This window comes from Mus caroli, unplaced genomic scaffold (assembly GCF_978045245.1).
Source record: "Mus caroli unplaced genomic scaffold, Mus_caroli_1 scaffold_9, whole genome shotgun sequence".
NCBI classification, from domain to species: Eukaryota; Metazoa; Chordata; class Mammalia; order Rodentia; family Muridae; genus Mus; species Mus caroli.
The window spans coordinates 22,748,869-22,761,155 of record NW_028227264.1 but is presented as its reverse complement, the minus strand read 5'-3'; the positions used below and the strand labels follow the sequence as shown (position 1 = coordinate 22,761,155).

General features: G+C 42.3%; 1 protein-coding gene across 4 annotated transcripts in view; it reads left to right on the top strand.

Annotated features, from left to right (window-relative positions):
- Akap7 (A-kinase anchoring protein 7) overlaps window positions 1-12,287 on the top strand; it is a 119,416-nt gene that overhangs the window by 13,670 nt on the left and 93,459 nt on the right. For all 4 annotated transcript variants that reach the window (XR_003837806.2, XM_021174351.3, XM_029482749.2 and 1 more), the window contains exon 4: window positions 9,995-10,131. Coding sequence is in view for 3 of the 4 variants with exons in the window: in XM_021174351.3 (XP_021030010.2) it covers window positions 9,995-10,131 (137 nt within the window). In the remaining variant the exon portion in view is untranslated. The remainder of the gene's footprint in view (window positions 1-9,994; window positions 10,132-12,287) is intronic.

The window sequence follows — 12,287 nt, the reverse complement described above, 5'->3', positions numbered from 1 at the left end:
TGAGTAGCTTGCACACCCCTGCTTGCACCTCCAAGCTAGCTCTTAGCATGACTGATCTGCACTTCTGGGTTTAACTGGGTGGTTCATTTTATTGATTGATTGTACTTGTGACTGGCCTTAGGGGGCCCGATAAATATTAGCACATGCTCTAACACTAAACTGCATTCCCCTGGATTCTTCTTACTTTTCGATCGAGAGAGGGCCAGTTGTCTAGGCTCAGTAGGCCATTGGGTTTAGAGTTCTCCCTTCATATTCTTTGCTTTGCTTCCATCCTAGGGTATCTCTGTCTTCTTGCTGTCAATGCTTAACTCCGTGTCTTTCAGTGAGGCTGTGGGGGCAAGTGATGGGATGCAGTACATGAAGAAGGGGACCACTGGAATAAGGCTGCAAAGCTCTCTTTATCCTCATTAGGATTTGGTCCACAGGGGATTTGGGAGGAAGGATGCTGGAGTCCTGTATGGCTCAGAGATCACAGACCGGGTAACCTGTCACTACCTTACAAGCTCTACTGGTGACTAGGTTATTAGAGGTTTAGCTTCTTCAGGGGACAACAACCTCAAGTACTCATATTCCTGTCCCCATGCTGAACACACCAACCTCCTGCTTGCTTCTGGCTTTCCCCATTGACATCAGGGTAGAGCTGGACTCCTGATTCAGTTCTTCAAAGACCTTGCTGTTCTGTTCTTCTCCATGTCCATCCTTCCTGTCTGTGCCTCTCTTGCCCTCTTGACCAGGTCACCTCCCTATTCTCATTTAATCCCTCAATTAAAGGTCTTTATAGATTCTGGTTGTCACTTGTCACTCGTGCAGTTTGTTTCCTTTACAGTGTGTTTGTTGGCTTTCCCCATGTCTAGACTGGTGCTCTCTGGGAGTAGGTGTATGCGTTTGCATACGCAGACCCGGTCCCCACTGTCATTTCAGGGAGTCACCATACCAAGCCCTAATCAGAACTCCTTTTTCTTTAAGCATGGTGCTGAGGGTTGAATCTAGTCCTCACATTATGATAATTAAATGTTTCAGTCCCAGCTCCCAAAGTCTTAAAAATAAATAAATACAAATGCTTATTTCATAATGTAATGTCATTAGTAAATTATTTCAGATGGGGTTAGGTGGTTTATAGCTGTGGGAAATGCAGCTTAATTTAATCTTGCTATCTTGGGAGACTTTTAGGGAGCAGTACGTTTTTCAGACTTACACAGGACGATGGGGAGAAAAATGTGAGCACTGGCTAGGAATAGGACTTTATGTATCAGATCTTTTGCTAAGCTCCTTTTCTGTTTGTTTTAAAGTATCTAATTAACGTTCATTTTTCTTTTTAAACTGCTTCTGAGGCTGGGTAAGAAGGCCTGGGAAAGGCGGCCCATTTGCCACATTGTTTCAATGGAAGAATGCATTCCAAGTTCTAGTTTAGTGACCTGCAAAGAGAATCTTGGAAGCCAGGACATTCACAATGAGTTGCTCCACTTTTGGCCTCAGCTTCTTGGCACTCAGTGTTAAAGAAAAAAAAAGAAAGCATTCAGAATTATAAGGCTCTTCGTTTTAAACATGTTTTTAGTAGTTTGGAATTCTTTATTACGGAAATTTTTCATTTCATGTTTTTAAGAAATTATATTGGAAATTAGATTAGAAAATAAATTAGAATTGCAGCAAGTTAATGTCCCAACCCATAGCATAGGAGTATGTGTTTTGCAGTTAACGTGTAATTACATATTAATTTAAAAGAAGAAAAAAGTATAGCAAGGCTTGTTTTAATGGATACGACTGTGTAATTATTTATCTGGCTGCTGCCCACGCGTGGTTTTATGAGCTTTCATATGAGAAGTAATCGACTTGTTGGTTGTCCCCTTAACAAAGCATCTGAGATTGACTCTTGCTGTCTGTCCGTGTCTGGCTTGTTGGTTGTCTCCCTAACAAAGCATCTGAGATTGACTCTTGCTGTCTGTCCTTCGAGGCCCCAAATCCTCTTCATGCATGGAGCCTGTGGTGGAGCAAAACTGCTTTCCTCCTGGCAAAAGAAAGAGGATTGAACCAGGATTCAGAAATCCCTTCAAGGCTACTCCTCCAGTGATCCAATGATAGCTCACTAGGCACTCAAAGAGTCACTGCTCCAAAGCTCCACCCTGGGCACTAAGCCATTAACATAGGGGCCTGGGGGACATTCATGATCCAAACCATTGCAAACATGTCAGCACTGAAAGACTGGAAAGGACCTGCCAGAAGCAGCTGAAAGAGGGAACTAATTTTTAAATAAGTTCTTTTTGTATGCTAAATTTGTATGCAAATTTCCTTCAGGACTTTTAGAAGTGTTTGCTGCTGTAGTTCTTTGTTTGTAATGTGGAAGTCACTACTCTTCCTACAAGTATGGAGGACTAGTGAATTCAGCCCTAAAATAGAAAAGTATTTCTGGTCTTCCTTATATTAAACACTTGGTAAAGAACACTTTGGTTTGTGGCTTTTTTTTTTTATTCCAGTATTGCTATTTTATTAGTTTTTCAAATAATTTTCATGGTTGTTGTCAGTCAAGAAAAATGAGAGTATTTCGTGTTCTCTCTCTCCTCTGTGTGCGTGTGTATGAGTATTTTGCGTGTATGTATGTGTACCATATGAATATCCAGTGTCTTCAGAGGACAGAAGATGGCCTCAGGTACCATCAGACTAGGGTTGCTGGTGGCTGTGAGCTGCCATTTGGGTTCTGGGATTCTGATTCATGTCCTCTGGAGGAGCAGCCAGTCCCCCTAACCTCTGAGTCACCTCTCCAGCCTCCAAGAGTATTTAGCTACAAAGTTTGGTGGCAGGCATGCCACATGTACTTTTCTTCCTTGTCTTAGAAATCAAACCTAGGTCATGTATGCTAGACAAGTACACTACCAGCGGGCTACACCCAAACTCCTGGATAGCATACTAATAGAATTCTAGTAACTCTTAAAGGGGCAGCAGATTTAACAATGATACAATGTTACAAAGTGAGGTCAAAGACATTCTTTTCCTGTGTACTAGAATATAACATGTCTTTCATGGAGAGGCATGCTAATTTATACCATTAAAAAAACTTATATATGCATTGAGTCAATTAGAACGAACCCACATACCTATGGTCACTTGATCTTTGACAAAGAAGCTAAAACCATCCAGTGGAAAAGAGAGCATTTTCAACAAATGGTGATAGCTCAACTGGTGGTTATCATGTAGAAGAATGTGAATTGATTCCTTCTTATCTCCTTGTACAAAGCTCAAGTCTAAGTGGGTCAAGGAACTCCACATAAAACCAGAGACTCTGAAATTTATAGAGGAAAAGTGGGGAGAAGCCTTAAAGATATGGGCACAGGGGAAAAATTCCTGAACAGAATAGAAATTCTTGTGCTGTAAGATCAAGAATTGACAAATAGGCCGGGTGGATTTCTAAGTTCGAGGCCAGCCTGGTCTACAGAGTGTGTTCCAGGACAGCCAGGGCTACATAGAGAAACCCTGTCTCGAAAAAAAAGAATTGACAAATGGGACCTCATAAAATTGCAAAGCTTCTGTAAGGCAAAGAACACTGTCAATAAGACAAAACGGCAACCAACAGATTGGGAAAAGATCTTTACCAATCCTAAATCCGATAGGGGGCTAATATCCAATATATATATATATATATATATCAACAAGTTGGACTCCAGAAAACCAAATAACTCTATTAAAATGGGGTACAGAGCTAAACAAAGAATTCTCAACTGAGGACTACCGAATGGCTGAGAAGCACCTAAAAAATGTTCAACATCCTTAATCATCAGGGAAATGCAAATCAAAACAACCCTGAGATTCCACTTCCCACCAGTCAGAATGGCTAAGATCAAAAACTCAGGTGACAACAGATGCTGTCGAGGATGTGGAGAAAGAGGAACACTCCTCCATTGCTGGTGGGATTACAAGCTGGTACAACCACTCTGGAATCAGTTTGGCAGTTCCTCAGAAAATGGGACATAGTACTAACTGAAGACTCAGCTATACCACTCCTGGACATATATACCCAGAAGATGCTCCAACATGTAATAAGGATACATGGTCCACTATGTTCATAGCAGTCTTATTTATAATAGCCAGAAGCTGGAAAGAACCCAGATGCCCCTCAACAGAGGAATGGATACAGAAAATGTGGTATATTTACACAATGGGGTACTACTCAGCTATTAAAAACAATGAATTCATGAAATTCTTAGAAAAATGGATGGATTTGGAGGATATCATCTTGAGTAAAGTAACCCAATCACAAAAGAACACACGTGATATGTACTCACTGATAAGTGGATATTAGCCCAGAAGCTCAGAGTCCTTCTTAGAAGGGGGAACAAAATACCCATGGAGCTACAGAGACAAAGTTCAGAGCAGAGACTGAAGGAAGGACCATTCAGAGACTGTTCCACCTGGGGATCCATCCTATATATAACCACCAAACCCAGACACTAGGCAGATGCCAACAAGTGCTTGCTGACAGGAGCCTGATATAGCTGTCTCCTGAGAGGCTCTGCCAGTGCCTGACTGATACAGAAGTGGATGCTCACAGTCATCCATTAGGTGGAGCACAGGGTCCCCAATGAAGGAGCTAGAGAAAGGACCCAAGGAACTGAAGGGGTTTGCAGTCCCCTAGGAGGACCAACAATATGAACCAACCAGAACCCCCAAAGCCCCCTGGGACTAAATCACCAATCAAAGAAAGCACATGGTGGAACTCATGGCTCCAGCTGCATATGTAGCAGAGGATGGCCTAGTTGGTCATCAATAGGAGGAGAAGGCCCTTGGTCCTGTGAAGGCTCTATGCCCCAGTATAGGGGAATGCCAGGGCCAGGATGTGGGAGTGGGTGGGTTGGGGAGCAGGTGGGGAGGGGAGAGGATAGGGGATTTTGGAGGGGAAACTAGGAAAGGGGATAACATTTGAAATGTAAATGAAGAAAATATCTAATAAAAAAAGAAAAAATTGAATGTTTCAAAGATATAAAGATGCATTTTCTAATTGCATTGTTCTAGGCATGCGGACTGTGGCTGAATGGTAGTGTTTAATAGTTAAAAATGCCTGCTTTCCTGTTAACTCAGTGAGCAGAATATTGAAAATGTCTGTAAAGCTTTATTTGTAGAAGTTTCTTTTAATGCCATATTTAAGTTTGACTGTTCGTATTAGGTTTGAAAATATACTTTGTGCAGTTTCACCTGTGGTGGGGATTACGGTGATGCGTAAGGTTTAATGGTTTTGTAGAATTTTATTCAGTGACTGGTGTCTGTTAACTGTATAGAGTTAAGATTCTGCCGTGTTTTTCTTGTCCTTTAAAGATTGTGATTAGGAGTAGAAAGCATTTAAAAAGGTCATAAGATGATATCAGGGAATCTATACATTAATTGGAAGCATCAAAGCATAGTTAGAAATTCATTGCTTGATTAGATTAGCTTTTAAATTTTCATAGGTTTGAGCTTAATCCTATAGTACAAGCCCTATGTATATTTCCCCACGGAAATAATAAGTCCTCTAAGCATTTTACAGGTTTTCATTTTTAGTTTTACAATTTGCGGGTAATTCAAAGGCACAAATGGCCTAAAACCGTCTCACATGTCAGACATTGCACTAAATGCTGAAAGATGTTTGTGGGGCCAACTCTGTCAGACCTAAGTGTGGTCCTGCAAATCTCCCAATATTGAAAGTTCTGCCACAATTTTTGTAAGTTCGTATAAAATGTGTACTTTGAGGGAGAAATATGAACCAAGATCTGTAGTATCCCCCAAATCCAGAGAGACCTCTCTATAATCTCTTAGATGCTGTTTGAGGAACCCTTGGACCGGCTTTCCTTTCAGGGGAGAAGGGAACGCTTCCTGCAGTCAGCCCATGATCTGAGCAATGGACCTATTCTTACAGATGTGAACATTTTCTATGGTGTTTTCTTTTTCGGTGCTGGTCAAGTACGTGCTGAAGGAGAACTGGGTTGTTCCCGATCCTGTTTTGGCAGGAACATCGTATCAGATTCTTTACGTATTAAGTCAGCAGATTTTCTCATGAATTCCAGGGCTGACAATGTAAGACGAGCCTTTAGTGGACTCAGATGGCGTTCAGTCTGTGTGTACTGCTGATCCTTAAAGGCAAAAAAAATGACTGACTTCCATCAGGTCTACCACTGTGAACTGTTTAGAACCTGCCGGCACATCAGATAGCAGCATTGGGTTCAGAACACCCACTGTCTTGAATTACAATTTCAGGTATTGCAGAAAACCCTTAGACAAACCCTGTGCTTCCTCTGCCAGGTGTTTGCCTGGCAGGATTCGAGTGCTACAGGCATCTGTTACTGATGTGAGTGCCTACAGCTTTAGGGAGTTTTGGGCAATTGAGGCAATGGCCAGTCTACTTGAATGTTTATATTTTTAATTTTACCTGTGCTGGTTGAGGAGGAAACCCTCAAGTGATGGGGACAGGGTTGGGGAAAGGGGGAACAGGTGGGGACACGCTTCAGAGAGGTCTGAGTTTCTATTTTATCACTTCCTGTTTGTGAGGGGCAGATTCCTCACACTCCAGAGGGTCAAGGAACCCTGGAATTACTTCTGCTCCAAAGAGAACATCACAGGTGCCCTCAGGATAGAAAGCTTTTTCGATCCCACTGTCACCTAGCAGGAAGAAAGCCATTCCTGAGACCGGTGCAGAAGACCTGGGAACTGGTCAGACAGACTGTCCGGGCTTGATTTGAACATCACTCTCCCCAAATGATCTACTTCCTTTAAGTGGTTTGTTGGTTTGTTAAGAGTGTAGAACAGGGGAGATGGGTTTTGCTTTCCTCCGACCGTGTGTGTGCTTTCTGTTGATTCGGATCTGAGCTTGCCCCTGGCTATGGAAGCGAGTTAGTGGAAGTAATGTCGGAGTCGTCCAGTGCAGCAGCAGCAGTGTGGACCTTTATTTCAATAGTCAAGATCTTGAGGGGCCACCCGATGGAGAAGTTTCTATTCCAAAAACACGGTTTCTTTAAAACTGTTAGCATACTGGACAGTCTTTTCCCTCAACGTCACTCATAATGGTGACAGAAATCTATTAGCTACAGGGCTTCTTGGATTAGGACGGCTTGAGATAAGACTTAGAGGCTAACTTCTCGATCTTCATCCCTGTAGCTTTTTTTTTTTTTTTTAAGTCATCTGGACTATTTTTCTTATTTTTCTTATTGCATTTTATTTCAGTTATGTGAATGTGTGAGTGAAGGTATGTGTGTATGTCTATGTGAATGTGTGTGTGTATGAGTATGTGTATGTGTGTGTGAGTGACTGAGTGTGTATGTGTGTGAGTGTAGTGTGTGTGGGTTTGTCTGTGTATACACCTGGTGATGAGAGGATGACTTGCAGTTCATGGGGACTGAGCTCGGGTATTGGGGCTGACGGCAGCAGGTACCTGTGCCTGCTGGCTGAGCTGGTCCTTATCTTGTTCTTACTGTTCTTTTAAACTGTTTGGCTGTGGTTTAACCTTATGTTTCTCTGCAGGTCACTGAGCCCTCTGATAAATATTCATAAAAGTCATTTAAGAAATACTCCTGCTTTGGGTCTAGTTAACTTTGGTGTGTGATATTTCTATTTAGAAGTTCTTTGTAATAACAAAATCGATAGAATTAAAAAAAAATACTCAGGCTGTGTTTTAATGAAAATGTTTAACAAGTGAGATTGCTAATCTGGCACTGTAATCAGAGAGTGACTCATCTATCTTTTTTCCCCCTGCTTCTATGCCTGTGTGGTAGACCATTCAGTCTTCTGTGGGCAGACAATGGAAATAGTTTGGACAGGCCTTTCAGCTGTTTGTCAGGTCCCTAGAAGGAGCTTTTAAAGATCTGGTCAGTATTTTGTTTAGACGTATTCTATTTGCTGGACCTACAATGGCCCTGATACCTTCCTTAAGTTTGGCTCCTCAGTGTTCCTGTAGGTCACTGGGATCTTTTTTGGATGCCACTAAACTCTTAGAGTGGTTCTCAGCCTTCCTAACGCTGCATCCTTTCAGTACAGTTCCTCATGTTCTGGTGGCCCCCAATTGTAGAATTATTTTTACAGGGTCTTAGGCGATCCCTGTGAAAGAGTCGTTCCACCCCAAAAGGGGTTGCAAATCACAGGTTGAGAACAGCTGTCTTAGAGGAAAATCTAAGTTTGAGTACAGAGCAGTTTGTGAACTGGGGACAGTAGACGTAAAGGAGGTTTAGCCTTCCAGTTTCCTTGTGTTGTGGGTAGGTATTTATAGGCAAAAGGTAGGAGTAAAATAAAGAAATTGGTTGTACTTATGAAGTTGCCTTTTATGGTTTACCTTGTTGGAACACCCTAGTCATGTAATCACTCTGGTAGTTAGATACTTACGCTTGGCTGAGGTCAATTTATATTTCTGTCTAACAAAACCAGCAATGACTAGAAACAACTCCAGTCAAATTTTGCTTATTTCTTTTCCATTTGAGCAAAGTTGAGGCTAAAATCTCCCTGGACAATGTTTAAAAAATTCTTTATATGCACTGGTGTTTTGGTTGCATGTGTGTCTGAGTGAAGGTGTCAGATTCCCTGGAACTGCAGTTGCAGACAGTCGTGAACTGCTACGAGGATGCTGGGAACCAAACCTGGGTCCTCTGGGAGAACAACTGCTGAGACCCCTCTCCAGCCCCCTCCTTGGACAATTTTAAGGCTAGATTTGTTTTTACTGTACCAGGCTCCATGGACACGGGAGTGGGATATAGGAGGTAGGTAATGGCCTTACTGAGCAAGATGGGCTTTCTTCCGGCATGGAAGTACAGTTGAACTTTGTAACAAGGGACAGTGGTAAGGTCATTGCTGGTAGAACCACAGCTGGAGGAAGGCCACAGGGACAGTAGTCAGGGTACCAGGGATGGGAGGTTTTCACCAAAGTGACTCCACAAGCTTCTTACTCAGACCGGGTTCTACGGGGACATAAAGGGGAACCCATGGGTCCAAAGCATGGGATTTGAAGGCTGATTCAAGGAGAAAGCCTGGGACCTAGGACGGCGTCTTCTGACTTGCTCAGTACATTCCACAGATGGATAATGCGGGCATTGTTCAGGGTCACACAGACACTCCAGAATCAGGACAGCCTGCTAGGCTCGTGACCCCCTCCCTCCTTATCCCTGCCGGTTCTGTTTTGTTTCACTGGATGCTGCTCCTATTGTGAGCTCAGCCTTTCCTTTTCTCTCAGTAATTCTGTTGTCCTGAGGCTTTTATGAATTCTCTGCGGCCTTTCTTGGGGCTTGCTGTTTTATTTCATAGTACACTGCCGTTTACAAGTTGGCTAGAATCTATGACTCTTAACAGGAAATGGAGGAGGGAGATACATTGTCCCTCTTCCCGATCCAGAAGACCAGGTACTGAGAGGGAGGTCAGAGAGCAGTCCGAGCTGAGGGGCTTTCCCCTGAATGCATAAGGTCAGACTTGGACGCCTTCAGCTCTGTCTCCATGGTTATGCCCCACCTCTCACAAGTTAGGAAAACATGGCAACAATCATTCTTATTGGAATTCCTCCTATCCCAGAGAACCTTAAAGGCAGCAAGGAAGAGATCCAACGCATTCACTGTGGGACAAATAAATATTACTTCTAACAGAAATGGAATGTTGTCTGCTGATTTGACCTTTCTGTGGAAGAATAAAGCTTTTCTCTTAGGAATGTTCATAATTAGTGAGTCAGATCCATATTACAAGGACACATTTCTAAAAGAATGTGTGGCCACAGGGAGTTTTCCCACTCAGTCAGTGACTCAGTCTGCAAAGAAAGAGCCTTGTGCTCCATGCTTGCAAGATGCACACACATTTCTGCCTGTCTATGTTTATATATCATACCAAGCATCCAGTTAACTCTCTAGCAAGTGTGGGAACAACTAAACAAATAATTGCATGTTTATTTAGTTGTGGAATCTCATCTTCACTTTAATTTTGGTAGTTTGATGCTTATTTTTCTTACTGGTTTAAATTTTTCCTTCAAATTTTATCTTGTCTCTTCTTTTTTTTTTGTATGTGTGATTAGATTACAACTGGAATTAAAGTCTTGCAAAATTCGATACTACAGCAGGATAAGCGACTGACCAAAGCCATGGTTGGCGACGGCTCCTTTCATATCACCTTGCTAGTGATGCAGTTATTAAACGAAGATGAAGTAAATATGTGAGTACCATCTTCCCTTTCCCTATTATTACTCCACTGTGAGCAAGCACTGTGAGCCCAACGAGGCATGGGAATTTAATGAAGTAGTCTTATTCCCGACTACTGTGACTGCAAGTCAATGCAGACAGGGCTTTTTATTTTCTGCTTTATATAATGTGGACCGGATGTGTCAAGTGTGGCCCTGGACTTCTGGCCTCTGACCTCAGCTGACTAACTGTTGAGGTTAAGACATGTTCCACTACATGCTGGTTCAGTACTCGTAATCAACATGCTCTGTTCACTCTGTTGTTATCAGTGGTATTATTCGGTTACACAGGTTTAGTGCCTATGTTAATTATCTAGAACACTCTGGCGTCTGGTGCTAGAGTCTAAGCAGAGTCTCTAGGTGAAGATTCAGGAACTCTGACAGAGCCACCCTTTCTCAGCAGCCTGGCATATGCCTGCTATCCTAGTAAACAGTGTCAGTACAAGAGAGAGCATAGCACGTGCCCCAGCAGGCTCTTACTTGTGGCTGTCTGTCATCAGAGCTGTTACTTTCCTGGGGTGGGGTGGTCATTTCTGGTTCAGCTTGCCCCAGTCACTCTCAGGGCCATGCTATTCCATTCCACGCCTCCACTCCACAGTCCATAAAGGTTGACTGTAAGTCACTGATTGCTGGAGTGGAGAATTCCTTGCTGTCTCCTGTGGCATTTGATGTATTAAGTTCAAGCTTGAATTCTTTGGAAAACCAAAGCAAGGATGAACAAAAGACTATTCCTGTTTCTGCCTTGACCCATATGGCTCCTGAGGGAATGAAGAAAAGGCTTGAGTTGGGGAGAGGGTGAGGAAAACATAGAAGAGAGGAAAAGAAAATACATTAGTAATTCACGATTGGTCACATTATGATGAATGTCGTTAAGGTCTTGACGCAGTCGACCCTTGTGTGACAGCCAGCAGTCTTCTGATCTTTATGACCTTCAAGGGCAGAGAGAAGCAGAGATATGACTTGCTTTATTTCAGCTTATCAATATACCAATCATAAGAAGAAACAAATGCTTTGATGCTTCTCAAGGAAGACAAAGCAAAGGTGTGCCCTGGAGTGAGAGTAGATGGGCAGAATCTCACCCTGCGCCATGGATTGGTCCCTAGCAATAGCTGTCCTACATTATCAATTGTCAGGGTTCCCTAAGGACAGAAGAGGTCGGGTATGAGCACACAAATTCCCATTCTCTACCCATCCAAGTAGAACTAGCTGCATAGGTAGAGATTCATTTACAGAACTGGCTCACATGGTTGTGGGTTTTGGTAAGTCTGGAATCTATTGGGAAGACTGGTAGGCTGGCGAGCCAGAAGAGTGTGTGTTATGGGCTCAGTCCAAAGGCAGTCTGGGAATAGAATTCCTTTGGCCCCAAGTCTTTTCTCCAAGGGTTTCAGCTGATTTCATGAAGCCTGCCCACATCTGGAGGAACAGGGCTGTCAACTTCTAAGAGATGCTGTGATGCAAGGTGTGTCTTCTGTCTGGGCACCTAACTAGAAAATGGATGGCATTTTCTGGAGAGACAGTTTTTAATGTGAATGATTTTTTTATCACCCCTAGTCTAACTATTTGGATTAGTTCCTAGTCCATATTCATTTTAATTCTTCAAAGTTTAGGATCTTGGACTGGAGAGATGGCTCAGTGGTTAAGAGCACTGACTGCTCTTCCAAAGTTCCTGAGTTCAATTCTCAGCACCTACATGGTGGCTCACAACCATCTATAATGGGATCCGATGCCCTCTTCTGGTGTGTTTAAAAATAGCGACAGTGTGCTTATAAGCATTAAATATATAAATCTTAAAAAAAAAGTCTAGGGTTTAGTCAATAGATTGGATGTTGAATATATCCAACAGACATTTTTAAAATCATGAACTGGTTTTGGTAGCTATTATATGAGGTCCTTTTGTGTCTTCACAGTGTAGAAGGAAGAAGTAGAAATATTTTAGGATAAAGCAGCTGTTAATTGATAAGATAGTTGTCCTAGCTTAATTTGAATATCAACTGTCCTGAACTCAGTTTCAGAGTTCTGTTTTGTTATGTATATACTCTTTTTTAAAAAAATTAAAAACCTTTATTTAAGTTAAAGAATAAATTTAAATAAATAGAAGTCTTTCACGAAGCACTCTTGAGAAGATATCCCA